Here is a 25,016-nt window from a genome sequence, read left to right on the forward strand (position 1 = left end):
TATCTGGCTTTCTATTTTGTCATTTTTCTTGAAGTGCGCCAGTTAGGTTTTGACACAGCAAGACATAAAAAAAAATGGAAAGCTCGATAAAAACGACTAAAGAAAACGTTTAAAAAAAACTCTGCTTGGAGAGTATAAGCTGACTCAGGTCTGTTGCAGAGTTCTTTTCGCAGGATCCGCTTTTCTTCTGCCATGCACATCAGTCAGTAAATGAGCTACTGTATTTCCCTGTATATTCTAATTGTGTCGGGTCATGCCTCTAGGGAAAAGGTCAATACTGTAAATACAGAAATGTTCACGGTGGTTTTATATTCGCGGTTTTCGTGGTGGCCACTTCACTGCAGAACCACCGCATAAATTTTCCTAGTGCATTTGTGGAGCAGACAGGTTTACTGCTGTAAGTTATCATATTTCACAATTGTACATCATACTTGTCTATCACATGTAAAACTTTTCACCATATGCCTTTATATTGAAAATATTACCACTTGTCAAAATTGGAAAAGTGGAGTTCCAAACACAAACGGGAGTCTGTTTACAGTATCTTCATAGAACCATCTTGGTGGACAAGGTCATGTAATGACCTGAGATGTACTGTCACAGGTGCACAAAACCAACTATATATGACATGTAGGTGGTGCAGGGTGTACATTTTAAGATTTGGCCAAAAATATAATGAAAAAAATATAATTTGAAGTGGTCAGCAGATACAAAGTCATCAGCAAACAATATGGTGGCATTGTTTGAAACTTGAGGTTTTGTTGTACTCTTCTGCCATGCATGTATAAAATTCTATGTTTGTGAAATCTGAAGTACATTGTACAACCAATCTTTCCACAATACTATCTGTATGCCAGTGAAGCTGATGACCAGTGTGTTTTGCCGAAGGGCAGTTATACCGGCTATGTAGATACAGACACAGAAGCTGATTTTACCCAGCTTCGTCTTCCACCGCTGTTTAGGGCAAGGCAGCCAAACCGGCCTTAAAGGCCTCGACTGACGGGGCCTGGGCAGTGTGCCCCGGCAGCCTGTTCCACTCGACAACCGTGTGACGGAAAAAAGAAAATTTGAAGCAGTCTCTTCTAGCTGTGATTAACTGATATTTAAACATGTGACTTCCTTTGGTTCTGCGTTGGGCTGGTTTAAGGCACTGGGTTAAAGGTATGTTAATGATACCATTCACAATTTTGTAAAAAGTGATTAGATGTGCATCTCTCCTTCTGTCAGCGAGGAGTGGCCACTGTAGGCTCTTGAGCATTTCTGATACACTACTGGTTCTGCGATAATCGTTGATGGTCACCCTCGCAGCTCTATGTTGCACTCTTTCTAGTGCCTGGGCCCCACTGATAGTGTGGGGGTCCCACACTGTTGCACTGTACTCCAAGTGTGGGCGTACCAATGCCTTATAGCATGTTGATTTGACCCATGGAGGACAGTGCTGTAGGTTGCGACGTATGACCGCCAGTATCCGATTCGCTTTACCAGTTGCGTATTTTATATTTGCTATACAGATAAAAAAGCTGGTTTGCTATGCTGAAGGGTGGTTATTTACCGGCTACATGTACAGATACAGAAACTCGTGCATTAAGCAGAAGGGCAGTTATACCGGCTATACAGGTACATTCAGATACATGATTTTTAGATCCTGTGTATCCACATTCTGCACACAAAATGGTTTGTTCTATGTGCTGAGTCTCCATATACATGTAGGTTATTTTTTGGAACTCTCCTGAGCTGCTGTATCCTCACATTCCCCGGAAGCGCAGGGTTTCTCTCCAGTGTGGGTCTTCATGTGGGCGACCATCGTGTTCTTGTTGGCTGCCCTAAAGCCGCACTCTGTGCACATGAAGAGTATCCCACCCCTGTGGATCTCCATGTGGTTTCTCAATGCGCTCTTCTGGGCTGCCCTGTAGTCACATTCAGGACAGGCGTATGGCCTCTCCCCTGTGTGGGTCCGCAGGTGGTTGGTTAACGCACTCCTCTGCGCTGCCTGGTAGCCGCATTCTGTGCACTTGAACGGTTTCTCGCCCGTGTGGATTCTCAAGTGCCGATCTAAGTCGTTCTTGTCGACTGCACTGTACCCGCATACCTCGCAGTCAGGCGGTTTCTCTCCTGTGTGAGTCCTCGCGTGCCTGGTCATCATACTCCTCATGGTTGTCCTGTAGCCACACTCCTCACACGTGTAGGGTTTCCCACCAGTGTGGGTCTTCAAGTGTTTCTCCAGGTTGCCCCTGAAAGCCGTCTTGTACCCACACTCCGCACAGGAGAAGGGTTTCTCTCCTGTGTGGATCCTCATGTGTGCCTCCAGCTTGCTCCTGGAGATCTCCCTGTGGCCGCACTCCCCGCATATGAACGGTTTGGTGTGGATCAAGAGGTGCTTCCTCAGAGAGCTTTTCAGTGAGGTCCGGTAACTGCATTTCTCACACATAAAAGGTTTGTCAGCACTTATCCGAGATAAAACATCCGCGTGATCGTGAGTTTTCAGACGTTTCTCAAGTGTGTACTTTGAAGACGTTCTGTAGCTGCATTCATCACATTTGAATGGTTTATTAGTCTTGTGATGAGATGCATGTTTGGATATGTGGGATTCGAGATGCTGGTGGTCTGTTGTGGTGAATTTGCAGAACTGATGACTGCATTGAAGCATGACATTGTCTGTACTGGGTTCACTGTTGGTGGCAATACTGTCCTGACTGGGCTCACTGTCGGTGGCCATCTTGGTTGTACTGGGCTCACTGTTGGTGGCCATCTTGTCCTGACTGGGCTCACTGTTGGCGGCCACCTTATCCTGACTGGGCTCACTGTTGGCGGCCATCTTGTCCTGACAGGTTGTATGGCCCTTTTTGACTGCTATATCATCACAAAGATTCCCTGTCAGCATATTTTTGCAGGCGTGCGCTTTGGAGACATGTTTCTCCAACGTGTACTTGCTAACTGCTGTATAGTCACAGTCTTTACAGACAAAATACTTCTCAGCTCTGTGCGTTTTAGTATTGAGGTGTCGTATCATGCGACTCTTGCAGCTGGCCCTGTACCCACACTGCTTGCACACGTAGCGCTTCTCACCCGTGTGCTTTCTCATGTGTGCGTCTAACCTGGCTTGGTGACCTGCCCTGTACCCGCACTCTCCGCAAATGAACGGTTTCGTGTGAGTGACCTCGTGTTTCTTCATTTCACCACTGAAAGGTGTCCGGAACCCGCAAATTCCACACGTGAAACATTCTTCCGCAGACTGGGATTTTAAATCACCGAATGCTACACTCTCGCCTTGCACGTCGCGTTGTTTGTGAACCGTGCTTGTACGATTAACAGTGTGGGTTTTCATATGCTTTCTCAGTTCGTCACTTATGGATGTCCTGAACCCGCATTTTCCGCACATGAAGGGGTCTTCACCGGTGGGAGTTCTACTGTAACCGGAGGATCTAATTCTCACATGTACCTTATCCTGACTGGGCTCACTGTTGGTAGACATGTTGTCCTGACAGGGCTCCCTGTTGGTGGACATCTTGTCCTGACTGGGCTCACTGTTGGTGGCCATTTTGTTCTGACTGGGCTCCCTGTCGGCAACCATCTTTTGTTGACTAAGCTCACTGAAGGTGGCCATCTTGTCCTGACTGGGCCCACCGTTGGTGGCCATCTTGTCTTGATTTGGCTCACTGTTGCAATTGGTGGCCATATGCATCTTTCCCTTGACTGCCATCTTGTTCTGACTGAGTGTGTTGATGCTTGCCCGATAGCTATTGCCACATACCTTCCACGTCAGCATGTTGTCGCTGGTGTGGACTCTAGAAACGTGCTTCTTCAGTGCGTCCTTGGTGCCCGTCCTGTGGTCGCATTCCACGCACACGAAGGGTTTCTCACCTGTGTGGGTTTTCAAGTGGACGGCGAGTCCACTCTTGTACCTGGCCCTGTACCCACACTCCAAGCAGACGTGTGGTTTCTCCTCTGTGTGGGTTCTCATATGTTTCACCATCAGGCTTCTGCTGGATGTCTTGTAGCCACACATCCCGCACGTTATTGACGGTTTCTCACATGCGTGAGTCTTCATGTGTCTTTGTAAGGCGTACTTTTGGTTCGACCTGTACTCACATTCTTCACAGGCGAAGAGTCTCTCACCTGTGTGAGTCTTGACGTGCCTGCCAAAGTGGCCCTTATGGTCTGTCCTGTACCCGCACTCCCCACACACAAGGATTGCTTTCCCAGTCTTGGTGCGGCTGCCCAAATTACTCTCTTCATTAGGCCTGCTCTCACATTGACTGAAGGAAGAGGGTTTCTCTCCAGTATGATCTATATCATACATGTCCTTTGCACTCTTGCTACTTGCTCTGTAGCCAATGTCGGCAGCCATTTTGTCTAGACTGAGTTCATTTTTAATGGCCAATTTGGCCATCTTGTCATGCCTGGGTCCCAAGTCTGTAGCCATCTTTTCCTGAATGGACTCAAAGTTTGTGGCAATCTTGTCCTGACTGGACTCACTGTTGGAAGCCATATTGTCTTGACCGGGTTCAATTTTAATGGCCAACTTGTCCCAACTTGGCTTGCAGTTGCTGGCCACCCTGCCTTGTCTGGACTCACTTTTGGTTGACATCTTGTCTTGACTGGGTTCAATTCTTATGGCCACCTTGTCTTGTCTAAGCTCACTTTTAATCTTGTCCTAACTGTAAGCCATGTTGTTTGTAACTTAAGGGTTTTGCATGGTTGCAGATGTGAGACTCTAGCTGCAACATGTCTGTAGTAGGGTCAGTGTCATCCGGATTCATCTTTTATTCTGTAAAACAAAGATGAATATGTTGATAAAGGTATCCAGGTAAAGCTAAAATGTGCAAGACAAGAAAAAAGGCAACATTTTTAACAAATGGTTTACCATTCATTGAAAAAGAAAATATGAAGTTTTGGCATGCCCCCCTAGATGCAATATGGCCAATCTGAAATGTTCAGTTACCATAACATTACAAGAGAGGTTTAATGAAAATACAAAGGGTTGATATAAAATGGCAAAAAAATAGAACTATTTGTCATAATACATCATCATCTAAATCTCTGTGACCAATGAGACTACTCTCACCAGCCATTGGTAACTCACATTCCGCATATGGCCAATACGATACAAAAGTTCAGCACAATACTAGTACAGATATACATATACATAAGCAATGTACATGTATCAGCAATAATCATTTGGAACAACATTGTTTCCATATACTGTGCACACGTGTTTGATACAGACAAAATTTTACATGTGTGCTACGGAAGAGACAAGACTCCAACGGTTGCAGCGGTGACAGGTGCATAGCAGACGACAAGGTGGCTAGACATAGTCTCTACCAGACTCCGGATCGCTGGAAAAATCGTAGAAATGGAACAAATAGAGGAGTAAGCCGGCCAGAGGAATATAACCGGCCAGGGAACAGCACGCAGATCATCCGGAGTCTGGTAGAGACTAGCCAGACACACCAGCAGCAGAGAAAGCATGCAGAATCCCATGTTTACTACCTGGTCAATCACTTAAACTTGTCCGTCATTACTCGAATACCAACCTCCTTGGTACTACTACTACTAGTATGCACTATTTTCATATGAGTGCAAATAAGTTTAGTTTCGGTCCATAATCTAATCTTTTGTAACCTACTAAGTTACCAAGCCCTACTGTACCAACATAAAAAATATCATCATGATACATCCATGATATCGATGATATTTAATTTACTCAAGCCAAGGAGGTTAAAAATCTTGCTCAAGCTATGCTCTCCGCAAACGTACACACACGCACGCAAGACAACACTCTTGGCGAATATAGCCGATGACCTGAAGTGACAAGATCAGTCCACTACAGGAGTCCACTCCTCCCTCGACTGAAGATGGTATGCAGGTATATAACCTCTTCCTGCTTCACATTTTATTCTAGAACTGAATGTACAATGTATCATGTCCGAAAGACTAGTCCAGTTAGTCTACATAATTTCGTCTAGTATTGAAAAGAAAAATACACATATTTAGTCTGCCCCCCTCCCACCTACTACAACAACATACCCCACATACATGGTCCGCCATATACGGTTAACGCAGGCAGTAACTCACCGAAATCTGACGAACAACCAATTGCCAACGTCCTGAAAGATTGTTGATGCCACCTACAGCTTTTTATCGCGACGAAAAACACTCCTTATGCCACAGAAACGCGATCACATCGCAGCCTGACTGGCACTCCTACCGGGGTCACACTGAAAGGTCAACGCGTTTTGACCTTTGACCCTTAAAGGACAGTGTGGAGGTAACTCCTGCCGTGATAGCCACAGAGCAGCCGTGGATAGCAGCCGGGATACTATTATTTAAATGAGCCAAATAGTTGAATCCTATTGGTCGATTCTCCCCACACATGCGGGATTACTGCAGTCTCGCCATTTTGTTGTCGGCTTTGGTAATGTATGCCGAGATTTGGTAAGTTTCGTTCTGAAATATTGTATTTCTGGGACTATCAATGTAATATTTGTGTGGCTCTTAGCTATGGGGTCCAGGTAGGGAACCTTACAGGTAATATTCGTGTGGCTCTTAGCTCCGGGGACCAGGAAGGGCACCTTACAGGTGATAATTCTGTGGCTCTTAGCTCTCCGGACCAGGGAGGGCACCTTACAGGTAATATTTGCGTGGCTCTTAGCTCTGGGGACCAGGTAGGGCACCTTAGGGACCGTACGGCGTTTAGTGAGGGGGGAGGGCCGGTCGCCAGAGGGTCGGGTCAAAAAATTTTTGCATGGCCCTCCCCCCAGGTAAATTTTTTTTTGCTAGGCCCTCCCCCCAAGACAAAATATTTTTGCTTGGCCCTCCCCCCTCCTATCAACTTTGAAAAAAATATTCAAGACGCCAATAAAACACTGCGCTCCCGCATTTGGAAATGTGCTTTGCGTCATACTTTTTCATGATTTTCATCGAGAAGCAGATCTCTCACCCCTAGTAAAAAAAAGGAAAACAGAATGGCTCAAAATATCTGCTAAATAGAGGGATAAATATCTGCTTCATAGAGGCATAAATATTTGCTTTATAGAAGCTATTTCATTGTTTTGATATTAAAACAACACCTAAAAAGCATTTGTACCTGGATTTCTAGTAGATTTGCGCCAAATTTACGTATTGCAAGCTCGCGGGCGCGGGCCTGAGCGGCTTGACGGAAACTATTTTCAATTTACATATATTTTGGACTTTTTCTTGGTTCTGTGGTGGTAATAACTTACGGTAAATCGGGGAAAAAAATGAAAACCAAAACGACAGCACGATTCGACTTCCAAAACTGTAGTGGGGAGGGGGGCGCCGACGCGTGACGCTGATTTTCCCACGGCGGGGTAAGACCGGTCGCCTCTCTCTAGCCGCCGGCGGGCGTGAGACCGCAGACTTGCAGGAGTTCTTTTAGAAATGCCACGCTTTTTTTTGCCACGATTTCCTGCATTGCTTTTTTACGGGAAAATTTGCTGGTTAGATGACATTTCTATGAAAAAAAAATACGAGGGTTTCAAGTTTTTGAGAACGACGTTCCGAACACCATGTTCGGCGCCAAAGGCACGAAGAATCGCAAGGTAGGTCCGGGAGAATTTTGAAATCTTGACCCTCTTAAAAGCTATTTCCTTCAGTTTGAGGAGATATTTTGCTGACAAACAAAGCTAACTTTAATAGCATTTCAATTTAGAAATACAAAATTAAATTCCCCCCAAACACATTATCACGATGTCGGTCATCAAAGGCGTGAGGCCGGTCACGTCAAAAGGGATCCATGGAAATTTGCAAATATTTACCCTCGAGCTCTGAAACGCCATTTCTTACATTTTGAGGGCAATAAGACAGGGGTAAATTTTGCTGGCAGACTAATCTAGAGTTTAATAACATTTCTGTACGTGAAGAAGGTTTTCGAGGGCGTCATGCATAAGCCCCGCCCCCTCCCTTTCGCATTTTTACTGTATCCCGAGCGCCAACCTCGGGCGATCCCAGCTTGCAGAGGTCCAGAAAAATTTTGAAATCTTGACCCTCTGAAACGCCGTTTCTTGAATTTTAAGGGACATATTTTGCAGACCAAGCTTTTTTTTTTTGCTTGGCCCTCCCCCCAAGTAAAAAAAAAATTGCTAGGCCCTCCCCCTGGCAAAATATTTTTTTGCTTGGCCCTCCCCCCCCTGGCGACCGGCCCTCCCCCCTCGCTAAATGCCGTACGGTCCCTTACAGGTAATATTTGCGTGGCTCTTAGCTCTGGGGACCAGGTAGGGCACCTTACAGGTGATATTTGCGTGGCTCTTAGCTCTGGGGACCAGGTAGGGCACCTTACAGGTGATATTTGGGTGGCTCTTAGCTCTGGGGACCAGGTAGGGCACCTTACAGGTGATATTTGGGTGGCTCTTAGCTCTGGGGACCAGGGAGGGCACCTTACAGGTGATATTCTGTGACTCTTAGCTCTGTGGACCAGGTAGGGCACCTTACAGGTAATATTCACGTGGCTCTTAGCTCTGGGGACCAGGGAGGGCACCTTACAGGTGATATTCGCGTGGCTCTTAGCTCTGGGGACCAGGTAGGGCACCTTACAGGTGATATTCGCGTGGCTCTTAGCTCTGGGGACCAGGTAGGGCACCTTACAGGTGATATTTGCGTGGCTCTTAGCTCTGGGGACCAGGTCGGGCACCTTACAGGTGATATTCGCGTGGCTCTTAGCTCTGGGGACCAGGTAGGGCACCTTACAGGTGATATTTGCGTGGCTCTTAGCTCTGGGGACCAGGTAGGGCACCTTACATGTGATATTTGCGTGGCTCTTAGCTCTGGGGACCAGGTAGGGCACCTTACAGGTAATATTTGTGTGGCTCTTAGCTATGGGGACCAGGTAGGGCACCTTACAGGTGATATTTCTGTGACTCTTAGCTCTGTGGACCAGGTAGGGCACCTTACAGGTAATATTCACGTGGCTCTTAGCTCTGGGGACCAGGGAGGGCACCTTACAGGTGATATTCGCGTGGCTCTTAGCTCTGGGGACCAGGTAGGGCACCTTACAGGTGATATTCGCGTGGCTCTTAGCTCTGGGGACCAGGTAGGGCACCTTACAGGTGATATTTGCGTGGCTCTTAGCTCTGGGGACCAGGTAGGGCACCTTACAGGTGATATTTCTGTGGCTCTTAGCTCTGGGGACCAGGGAGGGCACCTTACAGGTAATATTTGTGTGGCTCTTAGCTCTGGGGTCCAGGTAGGGCACTTAACAGGTAATATTTGTGTGACTCTCAGCTCTGGGGACCAGTGAACACACCTGACAGGTAATATCTGAAGACCAGGTCATGTGCTGTACAGGTAACATATACATAATGTCTATGGCTTATTGTTCTGTATATCTGTAACCAGGTAATATATGCATGACTTGTCAGTCTCGAGACAAGGTAGATCAAGGTAGGTACTCTATCTACAGATAACATATAGATTGTTGATCTGGATACCTGTAAGTATATGTATATAAATAGGTGACATATGCATGGATGTTTGGTTTGGAATGAGGTACCATACGAGTAAAATTTACGGGTAAAAGTTCCTTGGCTGGCTAGACACTAAAAATGTACAGAATTGGTGCTGTTTGTTTGATTTTTGGTCTAGAGAAGGGTGAGGTAAGGTATTGTACAGGTTTATCACACAACTTACAAATGCGAGAACAAGATTACTGCTCTTGATATCTCCATGAATGATGGGTTTTGCATGTTTGTTTACAGACATCACTGAGACCATTTCTTCTTTTTTCAGGGGATTGATGCCTGAAAACGTGAAATGGCAGAAGAAGACAGGCTGATTACACAGCAGGAGTCAGAGCTCTTCATGCATCACTTGTCTGTCTATAGTCTAGAGTGGTCATCAAAGTACCTGTTGTTAACGTTAACAACATTGTTGGTCCAACTGAATACTACACGTTGTATAGAAAATATGAAATTTTCAGGTAGATTGGTCAGAAGTACAGTGTCCTGATAAATTGTAGAATAAGACTGTTGGTTTGTTTTGACCCCTTTGATACCAAGTCATCTGAGTGACACATGTTTGGGTCTTCAAAACCATATAAAGCATATACTGGTAATAAATGAACATGTATGTTATATTTAGCACAATATTTCATCTTCTGCTGGTACTAAGATATATGTGAGTTTGCTTTCCCAACATGAGTACTGTGTATAATTAGCAGTATATATACATATAGAATACAACACGATGTATTCCGTATCACTAGAGGTATCAGCCCAACCGTGGGTCGGATCACCCGACGGCCGGTGATCCAACCCGCGGGAGGGCTGGGACCGAGGGTGATGCGGAATACACCGTGTTGTGTTTTATTTATGTCATACCCACCTGAGATGCTTTGATGCGAAATGCGCCAGAAGTTGAACAAATTTGGTGCCCTCAAACAAAAAGTGTTGCAACAGCAATGTTCCAACGTCCGAATCAGGTATTCGAATTGCAAACCGTGCCGTATTCGGCCCGTTCGATTTACTCGAAGGAAGCATGTTTGATACGCCTTTCGACCTGTGCGATACGGAAGTTATGGCTTGGTCCGGAACACCCGTATCGAACGTTTTCACGTCACAGGTATGACATAATATTCATGATAGTTTGATCTGCCATTTTTTAAATTCTTACCAAAATAAACTACACGTGTCATCTCTATTGTTCCAAGTGTCTTTGTGTGCAGTATATATAGGTCATATTCATATGTTCATATTTCAATGATGCCTGAGAAATGTACGTCAGCAATCACTGTATATAACGTTATGTAACTACTTAACGTTTGTGACTGCATCTGTACGCAGCGACACCTATAGCAGTAACGTTAGGGCAATATAAACTAGTCTGAATTGCTCTGAGGAAGGTGACAGATGGTGACATTGGTGTGAAATAAAGAAAGGGTTGTGAGAAAAAGAGTCTCTTCATTCACTGAAATGTACATTTTGATAAGAAATACTGGGGTGCATGGAGGGTGTTAACCTTTCTTTTTAAATTTCGTTGGCGGATTAAGTGCATCTGTATAATGTTTGCCAGTTTACTTTATATATATATATATATATATATATATATATATATATATATTTATATGTGGAATATGGATATGGGTGGTTACCGGATCACCGGACCTGTGTGTAATATCCAAAACCTGTCCCCAAGACACCTTAAATAAAAAAACCTGATTAAAAAAACTTACACGTGCTGCTTACGTGCGGTTTCCCTACTCACATTGGTTGTACAGGGCACGCCCGTCCTGGCTCGTACGGGGGTGAATCCGCAGCTCGAGCACAGAGAAATCTGCATGCATTCTGTTAGGTTTTCGTATGAAGGCGTTACTTACCACGTACGGATCGCAAAGGATTGCCTACGTTTTGCACGTAGACCGCACGTAGTTGCACGTACGACGGGTTGTGCCCCTAGCTTACCCTGGATTGGATCCAATTAAATGAAACGATATCCAACTCAACGACAAGTACTAGTGTAGTAGTAGTATCCTGCATAATGTGGAGCCGAGGTGTATAAATAAAGTGTACTCGTTTATGTGTGTGGATTATGTTTGTAACTTATGAACCCCAAATAAATATAGAGCTTAGAAGGCACTATGTTTTGGAAACCAACGCCCAATGTGTTTGAGACCACTGATCACAAAGTTAGCTAGTAACAAGTAACTCGATAATGATCAATGATTTCAGTATAGCAATTGGCATAGCGACTTTCCAAGCATTTATGAACATTTCAGCCAAATTTGAAAGAAATCCGATTCTCATAAAAGAGTCATAAGAGACATATGAAGTTTTAAACGTTCACGTTCAGATCGCGGAAGCCGCGTTCCAACCGCTATGTTCTGCAGAGACGATTCTGAGTACACACCTGTAACGTTACGTTTTTTACAGCCTGACGGTTGATGGGAAACTACCATGTTTCTCCATATTGGGTTTTGATAAGGACTTCTTAGTGGTAAGATATATCGTGTTAGATATCGATACCTGGGCCCGAAATGTCCTGAGTCTGAGGCCGAAATGTCCTCGGCCTAGGCCTGGGGCCAAAACACCCGGATTGGAATGGGGCCTATCTGCCCAAGTGCCGAACAGCCCTACATTCGAGGGGGAGCTATGTTTTTACTTAAAATTTTAAACTTTCACAACGGTGGGCTAATATACTGAGCTATCTGTGTTGTTAGAAATGAGCTATCTGTGTTGCTAGAAATGTTGCTCTTTTCGTTATTTTACAATTGTTTGAAGGTACATGAGTCCATTTATCTGTCGAAGTCGTCAGTTTCCGTGATCTCACAAAAGTCCAAACCCGGAAAGTCCGACATTACAAAATGATGTCCATCCTGAAATAGTCACATTATCAGCACTTCCCTCTGCAAGTGGTTACACTCGGTATACCCGAACTATGAAGTCCACTTTTTATTTTCCAAACTTCAACAGCTCAAAACTCAATAACCAATCAATATGATTTAATGAGAATTCATACAGCGACTTAGTACGTTTTCATAGACATGTCGACCAAGTTTGGTACAAATCCGTCGTTTCCTAGGAGAGATATGAAAACCACTGCTGACGTTCCAGTATCGCACAAAGTGAGGGCGCACCCGACCGATATGTTCCACATAGGCAATTTTAGGCCAATTTGAACCCCGCATGACGGGAGTGCGTTTTACTTTATGAAACAAGGAAAAAGCGTTGTATGTCGATGAAATTTTCACCACGGTAGGCTAATATACTGATCTATAAGTAAGTCAAGCGATTTTGCTCTTCTAACTATCTACTTGGAGATATAGGCGATTCATATTTCCTCATTGTTCAGCTCGTGCGATATCTTTGCAGCAGGTGGCGCTTATCGGTGTCATTTGTCGACGTTTAAAAACCCTGAATTCATCAATTGTCATCTGTACAATTGGCAAACATCCGTATGTTGATATTCCACTTGTCAAATAGCCTTCACAGTGCGCCTTGATGAATACATTGACAAAGAAAATACTAGTTATACATAATGGCGACATTCTATATCCTGGCGAGTCAAACTCCAAAACTTTAATTGAGAGTTACTTGGAAACGAATCATCATCTGTATCTGTATCTGTATCTATATAGCCGGTATAACCGCCGTTCGGCGTGACACACCAGCTTCGCAGGCACGCGGCGCGGCAGCAGCTGGTTATATTACACCGAACGACTCATTACACCGAACTTTTGCACATCTATCTGCAAGCGTTCTTTAAAACTACTCAGAGAAGATGCCCCTACTGTACTTGGTGATAACAAATTCCACTCTACGATAGTTCTGGGAAAGTACGAATTTTTGAACACATCAATCCTAGGTTGGTAACTCTGGTATTTGAATGCATGACTGTTTCTTGTTCTTTTTTGAGCTGGTATTAGATACTTATCAGTTTGTACGTCCACCAGTTTATTGGTCATTTTGTACATCATGGAAAGTCTGGACATTTTCCTTCTATCTTCAAGTGACATCCACTGCAAATCTGTTTTCATTTTGGTAACACTAGAATCCCTGTTATAGTTGTTTGTGCAGAATCGGGCAGCTTGGTTCTGTACCCTTTCAAGTTTATCTTTGTCTTTCTTTGTATACGGGTCCCATACTGTAGCGGCATACTCAAGGTTAGGTCTTACTAGTGACGTGTATGCAAGTGATTTTACCCTGGTTGGGCAAGCCCACAAGTTGCGTTTGATTACTCCCAATGTCTGTTTAGCCTTGGTTGTTATTTTGTTAACATGGACATCCCACTTCAGCCCAGTTGTTAATGTAACACCCAGGTATGTGTGGGTTTTTGTGGTTTCTAATGTCTGACCACAAAACTGGTAAGGGGACACTTTTGGTGTTCGTTTGTTCGTTATGTGCATGATATAGCACTTATCAGGATTGAACTGCATAAGCCATTTCCTTTGTCATTCTTCCAGGGTGTTCAGATCTTTCTGAAGAACTTGTGAATCATTTTGTGTGGATACCTCTATATATAACAGACAATCATTGGCGAATAACCTCACACTTGAATCGAGCTGGTCTGGCAAGTCGTTTATGTACAAGAGGAAGAGCAATGGTCCCAGCACAGTCCCTTGCGGAACTCCCGACGCTACTTTAACTGGAGCTGAGGCCTTCCCTTCCACCACTACCGTTTGCTCTCTATTCGTCAGGAAAGCCTTCAGCCAGTTAAGTGTAGTACCTTGAATTCCATAGAACTCCAGTTTTGGTCTGGTACTGGGATTTCAGAGAAAGGCTGAATAAGTTCATATGAACATGTGTGACGAATCTGACAAAAAATCTGTTGCATCTCAGATGAGATACAAATATGTTTAAAAACTGGGACCAGAGTACGTCACCTGATCTCACCTATGAGTCTGCTCTGCGCATAACAGGTCTCAGTCGTCTGAACGCTCGGCTGAGGAGGGACATCCTATGTCTTAGATATGCGCAATCTCTTGCGAACTCTAGCAGATACAGTTCATGGCTCCCATTGCGACGGGGGAACTTTAAGAAATAATGTCAGCTTCACTAGTTTCAAATGTAGGACGTCCCGGTTGAGTAACAGCACTTTCCCCTATTGCGTCAGACTCCTAAGTGAAAACTTGCAGTGTTTTTTTAATATTAAAGGAATCGGACATATTAGTGTAACGTATTTAATATGTTGTATATGTACGTATATGTGAAGTGAACAATGTACAAAAATTGCAATTCAGCCCTTAGGACCGGTGCAACAGTTTTTAATCTAATAAACCATTTCAGCATCATTTCATGTTACAGTTTTGCGCTCGATGCAGGGCCACATCGTGACATCCACGTTTCGCATCCGCAAATCAAGGTCGATTTGAAGCGCATCACGAACAATCGCAGTTTCCTTTGTAAAACAAGAACGGCACGGTGATTTTCCATGAACCTTTTACAACGGTAGGCACATATCACTATCTACACTTGCCGTTAATAGGTTTGTCCTTCCTTTATTCAATTGGAAGTTCAATTAATTTCTTCTATTTTTGGACGGATGCTAAAAAACGTACCGGGAAAGTCCGTCATCACAAAAAGAAGAGGTAGGGTTAGGTAGTTCACTCGTCCTCATTGAAATACAAAAATGGCGATTCTTGGGTCGAAAAATAAAACAGCTCATTTTTCAGTCAAAACTACATGATTGTTTGGGAAAATTCCTCTTTTACCCATAGCCAAAAATGGCAACTTTTTATTTTTGTACCCATTGGTTGTGTATTACAGGGCAGGTAACAAACGTTACTGGCAACGTTTGTTACAGCGGTACTCTTTACCTTTTTCTTCGAGTTGATTGACAGTATTGGCTACATCTTCTAGGTATAAGAGGACGTACCTAGGAACATTTAAATTAAAAAGTAGGCATGCGCAGCTTTTTTACACCAGGTCAGATAGATGACGTTAACGTTTATTACCGAATTTGGCGACATAAGATATCGCGAAACGATTTTCTTTGAACCAACTTTGTTAGGTGCAGAATAATGTTGTAACATAAAATATGCAAATTATTGGTCAAATTAGCTCAATTTGCCCTTCTGAGACAAAAAGAGCATTTTTCCGCAAAAACATAAGATATTGCGAAACGATGTCCGATTTTCTTCAAACCAACTTTGTTGGATGCGGAATAATTTTCTGACATCAAATATGCAAATTATCGGTCAAAAAAGTTCAATTTGCTCTTCTGAGGCAAAAAGAGCATTATTTTTGCAAAAACATAAGATATCGCGAAACGATGTCCGATTTTCTTCAAACCAACTTTGTTGGGTGCGGAATAATTTTCTAAATGAAATATGCAAATTATTGGTAAAAACAGCGCAATTTGCTCTTCTGAGCCAAAAAGAGCATTTTTTCGCAAAAAAAAAAAGATCGTTTCTTCAAACCAACTTTGTTGGGTGCGGAATAATTTTCTGAAATGAAATATGCAAATTATTGGTAAAAACAGCGCAATTTGCTCTTCTGAGCCAAAAAGAGCATTTTTTCGCAAAAAACAAGATATCGCGAAACGATGTCCGATTTTCTTCAAACCAACTTTGTTGGGTGCGGAAAAATTTTCTGACATGAAATATGCAAATTATTGGTAAAAACAGCGCAATTTGCTCTTCTGAGCCAAAAAGAGCATTTTTTCGCAAAAAAACAAGATATCGCGAAACGATGTCCGATTTTCTTCAAACCAACTTTGTTGGGTGCGGAAAAATTTTCTGACATGAAATATGCAAATTATTGGTAAAAACAGCTCAATTTGCTCATCTGAGCCAAAAAGAGCATTTTTTTCACACAAAAAAAAGATATCGCGAAACGATGTCCGATTTTCTTCAAACCAACTTTGTTGGGTGCGGGATAATTTTCTGAAATGAAATATGCAAATTATTGGTAAAAACAGCTCAATTTGCTCATCTGAGCCAAAAAGAGCATTTTTTTCACACAAAAAAAAGATATCGCGAAACGATGTCCGATTTTCTTCAAACCAACTTTGTTGGGTGCGGGATAATTTTCTGACATCAAATATATATATGCAACTTGTTTAAAAAATTCCATTTGCTCTTCTGAGGCAAAAAGAGCATTTGTTATTAAAGATATCACAAAGCAATTTGTTTTTGGACAGGTGCTACGGTAAAACATGTACAGGGAAAGTACATCATTACAAAAATGAGGTAGGGTTAGATTGTCATATTGTAAAATTGACATAATTTTTCATATAAATCCGTATATGAAATATCAATAGTATCACTGCTTCCTTTTTCGTGATACCACAATCTCTTTTGGGTTATTCCAACTTTTTATTGTAGAGTTGTGAGAAATAGATGTCGATTCAAATAGATAAACTCCCATCAGTTCTTATAAAAGTGTAAATTTTGTCATCAGTTACCGTAATCTTTACTCATTTACTGATTATTACGAATCCATTTTCGTCTTCTCAGTCACCAAGATCAAGTCATATTGGTTGTATTAGATGTATACATTCGGAATAATAAATGAGAAGGTTTTAATGCTATGCATCATAGAATATGCAGTGTATTTCTAACTTTACTACAATATACTGTACACAAAAGAAAATTAAAGCAATAGTCTAGTGAATCTGTATAGGTTCAAGAACTTTATTGTGCACCAGTAGGTAAACAGACTTAATTCACCATCTCCTTCGCTCTGTGACACAATTTGCACATAAACAACTTTGGGACAAAGTAATAAATTAATTAATAGTAAGTGACAAAGTTATAAACAACAAAAGACTTCCTGTAAGTTCTTCGGAAAAACTTTTGTGTTTTTGACAAAAACATAATCTAAGTATTGAGCTATTCAAACTAAATATTGTAAATATTGTCACCAAATTTCATCACAATGTTGCCATGTTCACTGTTGGAAAATATTAACACCTCTCAACATCAAAGAACCGACTCATTATATGACACATTGGACCCTTCCTTTTCCAAAGCTGACAGAAAAGAAGTCAACCTGAACATATTTACACTTTGGATATCACCATTTCACATCAGAGTAGCCACATGTCCCACATAGTCATTGTCATGTGTAACAAATTACAACCTTACAGAGTACGACCTAGGCTACTAAAGAGAATTAAGCACAAATTATAAATATAGAACATGACATAGAACATCCATCACAAACTTCCAGATAATTCACACAAAATCAATGTCTAAAAACTAAAAGGTACACATGACAACACTCCTGTGCAGCCAAGAAGTTGTCAAAATTGTGATCTAAACAAGATAGAACAAGAGTTCGTAGACCTCAGGCCTGCATGAAATGTATTGGGTTTCTGTAGACCTATTGTGTATTTTTGCCTTTTTGTCTGTGGTACGTGGTTGGAAAAATGAGCTTTCTACTGTGTTGGTTGTGCACCATGCAAAAGTCTGACTCTGAAATTCCATTTTCTGAATTTGTAAGTTTGGACAGGGATGAACATTACTTATTTTGGATTTCTTAAGTATGTAACCAACCACAGTACTTTGAAGTTGTTGAGACGCTACCTTTTTTTGTCTCAGATGGCCCATGCACATGTAGTTACTCTGTCACATGATATACTAATATCTTCCTATTTCAATGTACTGACCTAATGCAGCTGCTAAGTCTCCTTGGTTTGTGTTCTTCCAATGATATTCATTAAAGATTTATTTCTGGGGTGTTATTCACTTGACATCGGAATGTTACACGCATAATTTGACCAATGATACTTTTATCTGTAGTTCCATAGACATTAGACAACATGAATAGTGGTAGCCCCCATGCAGCAGCAACAGTTACTCCCCAGGGTGGTATGATATTTTCATTCAATCCATCCAACCCAAACCTAAATCTCCTGTAGTATCTAAGCCAAATTTAACAGCATAATTTACTATGAAAAATGTCCTTGTCAATCCCATTTATAGATGGCAAGCTGCTGGCAATGGAAGCTTTGAAAAGTTCAGAAGCTGTTGTAGTCAAAGCAAACACCCAGCAAACATCCCCGCAAACCAATGAGCAGTTGCTTAGAAGGGGAATTTCATCATATATTTGCCGCGACAAAATGCAACAAACGATACTGAATTTAAAACAGAACAAAGCTAAGCCTCCACCACTTAACCCTGCCTGTACCATAGATTAAGCAGGCCCAAAAACCAAGCGAATATGACTAGCCCAAAACAACAAATTACCTGTATACAGTATGGAAATGGCATTACCAAAGAAACAAAAAGAAACACAGGACAAATCATACACATACCTTTCTCTTATGCCCACACTCTATACAGTTCTCCTCCACATTAGAAAATTGCATCTTCTTCTGTTTAAGTTCAAGTTCAACCATGATTGCCAACAGGGTAAAGGAACTTGTACCGGAACTTAAAACTCAGTACTATACAGCTCTAGAAACACCACAAAGAGTAATAAGCAAACTCCAATTATACCTGACCAACAGATATATAATCTGGCACACTCCCGTCATCTGGCAAACTGTCAGTGCCACTAAGTAACCTGATACATTGAAGGTGGCCCAGGCCAGATGATGGTTCTACACCCAACCATAATCTGTTTTTAAAACCAAGCAGATATTGGGAGGATGCCCCAACCACACTAAAACAGGGTCAACCTATACAGTATCAAGTTCAAGCACTAGGAGGCCCAAAATCAAACCTGACCACCAGGACACCACAAACAACTCACGTACCAAATAGCAACACAATGGCACCTTGCGTTCCGGAGATACAGCGCACGCCCCGTGCCCGCACAAAAGGTAACCTAAAATGTCAAGTTCAAGCACCAAGGGCGCCAAAATCAAAATTGAGCATTATTCAGCCACCGCCGACACATGTGCCAAATATCATCGCGCCAGCACCAGCCGTTCAGAAGATATAACTCCGGAAACACCCCTCCCGGACACAAAATTCGACCTGCCGGGTCAAGTTCAAACGCGACAAGGCCCAAAGTCAATCCTAGGCAACAGGCAACAACCCCCCACCCATGCACCAAAAATCGTCGCAATCGCGCGTATCGTTCCGGACACACAGCGCCAAAAGTGCCCAAAAAACACCAAAAATGCCACCTGCAATGTCAAGTTCAAACGCCAGGAGGCCCAAAATCAAACCTGAGTGTCAGGCTACCACCCCCAACCCACGTACCAAAAATCGTCGTGCTCGCACCATCCGTTCACGAGATACAGCGCCCTACATCCCCGGCTACCGAAAAGTTTCCACCAGCATCAAAACCATACCTGCATACATGCAGGTAATTAAGATGGGTGTCATATTGTTGCAGACTGTAGGGAAATAAAGGGAAATAGCTTCAATTGCATACAATATATGTTCCATATCTTCTGATATCAACATAGCACAGGAAAACTAATCTTACTTGGCCACACCAATTTAATTTCTTGGTTCACGGATTCGCTCGCTCCTATTTTTTGGGAAAAAAATAAAAATAAAAATTACCACTCAGCAAATTTTCACCATGAATGAAACCATTCACCAACTTTCTGGTGTAACAAATTGGCCTTCATATTATATAAGCTTCTTAAAATGTGAGTATTATTATTGCAGTCATATTTTTCATTCATGAAGAATGGGACAAACATAAAAACTGACACTACTTTTGTAATTTTAAACAAACTGGTGCTGTAACTGTACAGTAATAGTGTTTTTGTACTTTTTTCAAACTGAAAACCTTTTATTCTTTATGTTTTGGATTAGCCCTTACCTTTACCCCAACCATTTTACAATTTTTATTTTCATTTTTATATCACCCTCTCGCTCCATATTTTTATGAAAAAATCCGTGAACCAAGAAATTAAATTGGTGTGGTCTTAGAATGCAATTAGACAAACCATGTAATAAAAGCTGAGGGCTCAAAATACTGGGTGCACCCAAAATTGGAGCTATGCACCCAATTTTTTTCTGTGGGTTCACCAGCACAGTGCACCCGAACATCTTATTAGGTTTACACAAAAGTCATGTTAGGATATCAGAGTATACTAGTATACACAATGTTCTTCGCATCTAAGTAATAGAAAGACAACTAAAATGTCTGTCATGGTACAAAATGTACTTGTTTAGGAATTTAATTTAATAAGCTTGTAATTATCAAGTTTTGTAATTACTTTTTTTTTCTGACAGTGGTGCACCCAAAATCTCACCCAATTTTTTCAGTGCACTGTGCACCTAATCCAAAAATTTGAATTTCGAGCCCTGTAGTCCCTGTAATCCTTTCCATACATTCATAGCTGCAAGAAGCGAAAAGTGGAACCTATCCCAGACTTTGCTCCAGGATCTTAGTTCGTTCTTCTGGTTGAATAAAGTCTTCATCAGTGTGGGTCTGTGAGAAGCCTTCCCTGTAGACTCTTCCTTTCCTTTGTGACTTTCTCCATCTAAAACAATGTACAAAAAAATTATTACCTCACAGATGAGACAAGATATACAACAAGGTATTGGCCATCAATCTTGTTCCAGTGGTCTGACCAGTGGGTCTGTGCTGCTACAGGAACGATTTATTCCCAGGCTAAAAAGTGCTAAATAAACCTTTAAGCAAAAAAAAATAAGGTAACTTAGGTATGCTTACTCTCATTAGATATAATGGGAAGTTTCTGGCTTCAGAATGTGTCTTCAGCTAAACATGTACTAGTACAGTGAAAACAAGCTACCAAACAATTTCTTAGTTTGATATACTGTAAATGCAGAATTGTGTTACCTGGTCCCCAGAGCTAAGAGCCACAAAGATATTACCTGTAAGATGTGTTACCTTGTCCCAAGAGATAAGAGCCACACAACTATTACCTGTGAGGTGCCCTACCTGGTGCCAAGAGCCAAAAGCCACCCAAATACATGTATTACCTGTAAGGTTCCCTATATGGTCCCCAGAGCTAAGAGCCACACAAATATTACCTGTAAGGTGCCCTACCTGGTCCCCAGAGCTAAGAGCTACACAAACATTACCTGTAAGGTACCCTACCTAGTCCCCAGAGGTAAGAGTCACACAAATATTACCTGTAAGGTGCCCTACCTGGTCCCCAGAGCTAAGAGCCACGCAAATATTACCTGTAAGGTGCCCTACCTAGTCCCTAGAGCTAAGAGCCATGCAAATATTACCTGTAAGGTGCCCTACCTGGTCCCCAGAGCTAAGAGCCACGCAAATATTACCTGTAAGGTGCCCTACCTAGTCCCTAGAGCTAAGAGCCACGCAAATATTACCTGTAAGGTGCCCTACCTGGTCCCCAGAGCTAAGAGCCACACAAATATCACCAGTATTAAAGGTGTCCTACCTGGTCCCCAGAGCTAAGAGCCATGCAAATATTACCTGTAAGGTGCCCTACCTGGTCCCCAGAGCTAAGAGCCATGCAAATATTACCTGTAAGGTGCCCTACCTAGTCCATAGAGCTAAGAGCCACGCAAATATTACCTGTAAGGTGTCCTACCTAGTCCCCATAGCTAAGAGCCACGCAAATATTACCTGTAAGGTGCCCTACCTAGTCCATAGAGCTAAGAGCCACGCAAATATTACCTGTAAGGTGTCCTACCTAGTCCCTAGAGCTAAGAGCCATGCAAATATTACCTGTAAGGTGCCCTACCTGGTCCCCAGAGGTAAGAGTCACACAAATATTACCTGTAAGGTGTCCTACCTGGTCCCCAGAGCTAAGAGCCACAGAAATATCACCTGTAAGGTGCCCTACCTGGTCCCCAGAGCTAAGAGCCACGCAAATATTACCTGTAAGGTGTGTTACATGGTCCCCAGAGCTAAGAGCCACGCAAATATCACCTGTAAGGTGCCCTACCTGGTCCCCAGAGCTAAGAGCCACGCAAATATTACCTGTACGGTGTGTTACCTGGTCCCCAGAACTAAGAGCCACGCAAATATTACCTGTAAGGTACCCTACCTGGTCCCCAGAACTAACAGCTACGCAAATATCACCCGTAAGGTGCCCTACCTGGTCCCGAGAGCTAAGAGCCACGCGAATATTACCTGTAAGGTGCCCTACCTGGTCACCAGAGCTAAGAGCCACCCAAATATCACCTGTAAGGTGCCCTACCTGGTCCCCAGAGCTAAGAGCCACGCAAATATCACCTGTAAGGTGCCCTACCTGGTCCCCAGAGCTAAGAGCCACGCAAATATTACCTGTAAGGTGCCCTACCTGGTCCCCAGAGCTAAGAGCCACGCAAATATTACCTGTAAGGTGCCCTCCCTGGTCCGGAGAGCTAAGAGCCACAGAATTATCACCTGTAAGGTGCCCTACCTGGTCCCCGGAGCTAAGAGCCACACGAATATTACCTGTAAGGTTCCCTACCTGGACCCCATAGCTAAGAGCCACACAAATATTACATTGATAGTCCCAGAAATACAATATTTCAGAACGAAACTTACCAAATCTCGGCATACATTACCAAAGCCGACAACAAAATGGCGAGACTGCAGTAATCCCGCATGTGTGGGGAGAATCGACCAATAGGATTCAACTATTTGGCTCATTTAAATAATAGTATCCCGGCTGCTATCCACGGCTGCTCTGTGGCTATCACGGCAGGAGTTACCTCCAGTGTGCGTGGGAGAGAAGTCGTAAACGCGGAAGTTTGTAACTTGAAGTTTATTCTGCCCATCCATATCAACGTTACGGCATCACAGGTAACCTAGGTTAAAACTTAAAGTTAAAGTTCGTAAAGGTTAGAGCTAGAAGTTTGATTTGATTGAATTTCTTTTGGACTTGTCTTCTCTTGGTGGCCCAGGGGTGGGAGGGGGGCATAACTTTCAAGAAAATTGAAAATTTGAAACAATAATCTTTGATTCTGTTGACTGGCCAGATTTTTAACAAAAGGAGTACATATGTGTGTGTGTGGATCCTGCTCAATTTCATGGTTTTACGCATTAACTTACTAGTGCTACCTACCTACTCCTGCATGCTGTACTGTATTTTCTAGAATTACACATTTTTGGCGACGCTTCAGGGGCGAGCCTTACATATGAAAGTCGCAGCCTATGCAGTCTGAAACGTCTGATCGTTTACAAGTCTATCCTGTTGCTTAAAATACAGTTTTCTTGTATAAGTTAAAAGTTACCTTTTTAGAAATTTCGCAATTCATTTTACTTTATTTCTATGATTCATTTCCTTATATTTGTTACATGTATTATTGTGTAGAAATTCGGAGGGGCGAGTAAGAACAGAAAGAAACAACACCCCAACTCCCGGGATTCGAACCCGCGCCGAACCCGGGCAGCCGGATCACAAATCCAACGCGCTAACCACAACACCAAAAGCTCAAGAGCTGTTGGCGTGGTCAGTTTGGCAGCGCTAGAACCCCACTGTTACACTACTCCCCCTTTTCTTTTCAAGATTCGTCCTCGAATCTCCGAGAGCGACATCCCTGTGTGGCACATACTAGCCTGTTACTCACAGGGCCGGCGTGGGAACCATTGTAGAAATTCGGAGGGGCGAGTAAGAACAGAAAGAAACAACACCCCAACTCCCGGGATTCGAACCCGCGCCGAACCCGGGCAGCCGGATCACAAATCCAACGCGCTAACCACAACACCAAAAGCTCAAGAGCTGTTGGCGTGGTCAGTTTGGCAGCGCTAGAACCCCACTGTTACAATTGTTGTTGACATTATTATTCTCATTACTATAATCTTAGTACCATTGTAATTATTTATTATCATTGTCATTCTTTCTATTATTGTATAAGTTATCATTTATCTTTTTTTGCCTCCCCACCATTTTTGTTTGTGTACATGATAAAGCTCAAATAAATGAATGAAAATTTATTCATGAATTTTGTTTTGCAGTTTGTAACATGGCAGCAGCTAATAGTGACCTTAGCCAGGACAGGGAGGTCGCGTCAAGCTTCGACTTCGATGAAGACAAAAAGGCAGCAACCGGCTTTGAGGCCTGTGAGAATATTGCCCACCACAGCTGTTCCCTCTGTGAGTTCTCCTCAACAGACCGACAGCAACTGGAGTCCCACATGTGCACTCATGGGAAGGGGCCTGCAGAACATAACCACAGGACGGCTTCTATAAGCAGTATGGATGCACACATGGAGACCCGCACAGGTGAGAAACCCTTCATGTGTGGGGAATGCGGACACCGGACGGACAGAAAAAGCGCAATGGACAATCACATGAAAGTTCACATCGGAGAAAAACACTTTGCCTGTGAAAAATGCGAGTACAGGGCAGGTAGCAAGGGTGACTTAAAAAGGCACATGAAAACTCATGCAGGTGAAAAAACCTACATGTGTGGGGAATGCGGACACCGGACAGACAGAAAAAGTGCAATGGACAATCATATGAGAGTTCATACAGGAGAGAAACCCTTCGCCTGTGAGGACTGTGATTTCAGTACATCTCTCAGGGGTGACTTGACAAGGCACATTAAGACTCATGCAGGTGAGAAACCTTTTGCCTGTGAGAATTGTGAGTACAGAACAACTCGTAAGAGCCACTTGCAAAGGCACATAAAAACTCATACAGGTAAGAAACTTTTTTCCTGTGAAAAATGTGACTTCAGGACACGCCGCCAGAAGACCCTATCTCAGCACTTAAAGACACACA

General features: G+C 42.9%; 2 protein-coding genes across 2 annotated transcripts in view; one reads left to right on the forward strand and one right to left on the reverse strand.

Moving 5' to 3' along the window:
* Positions 1 to 1,711: 1,711 nt before the first annotated feature.
* Positions 1,712 to 6,231, reverse strand: LOC118414615 (zinc finger protein 585B-like). Its single transcript, XM_035818784.1, has 2 exons — positions 6,079 to 6,231; positions 1,712 to 4,768 (listed from the first exon to the last, which is right to left on the reverse strand). Exon 2 carries the CDS (start codon positions 4,586 to 4,588, stop codon positions 1,712 to 1,714), a length of 2,877 nt encoding a protein of 958 aa, XP_035674677.1. The 5' UTR covers positions 4,589 to 4,768; positions 6,079 to 6,231.
* Positions 6,232 to 23,005: 16,774 nt separating this feature from the next.
* Positions 23,006 to 25,016, forward strand: part of LOC118414635 (gastrula zinc finger protein XlCGF57.1-like) — a 3,502-nt gene continuing 1,491 nt past the window's right edge. Inside the window, exons 1-2 of the mRNA XM_035818814.1 lie at positions 23,006 to 23,093; positions 24,249 to 24,552. Coding sequence (XP_035674707.1) covers positions 24,257 to 24,552 — 296 coding nt within the window. The 5' untranslated portion in view covers positions 23,006 to 23,093; positions 24,249 to 24,256. The remainder of the gene's footprint in view (positions 23,094 to 24,248; positions 24,553 to 25,016) is intronic.

The sequence above is a fragment of the Branchiostoma floridae genome, chromosome 4, assembly GCF_000003815.2.
Source record: "Branchiostoma floridae strain S238N-H82 chromosome 4, Bfl_VNyyK, whole genome shotgun sequence".
Taxonomy (NCBI): Eukaryota; Metazoa; Chordata; class Leptocardii; order Amphioxiformes; family Branchiostomatidae; genus Branchiostoma; species Branchiostoma floridae.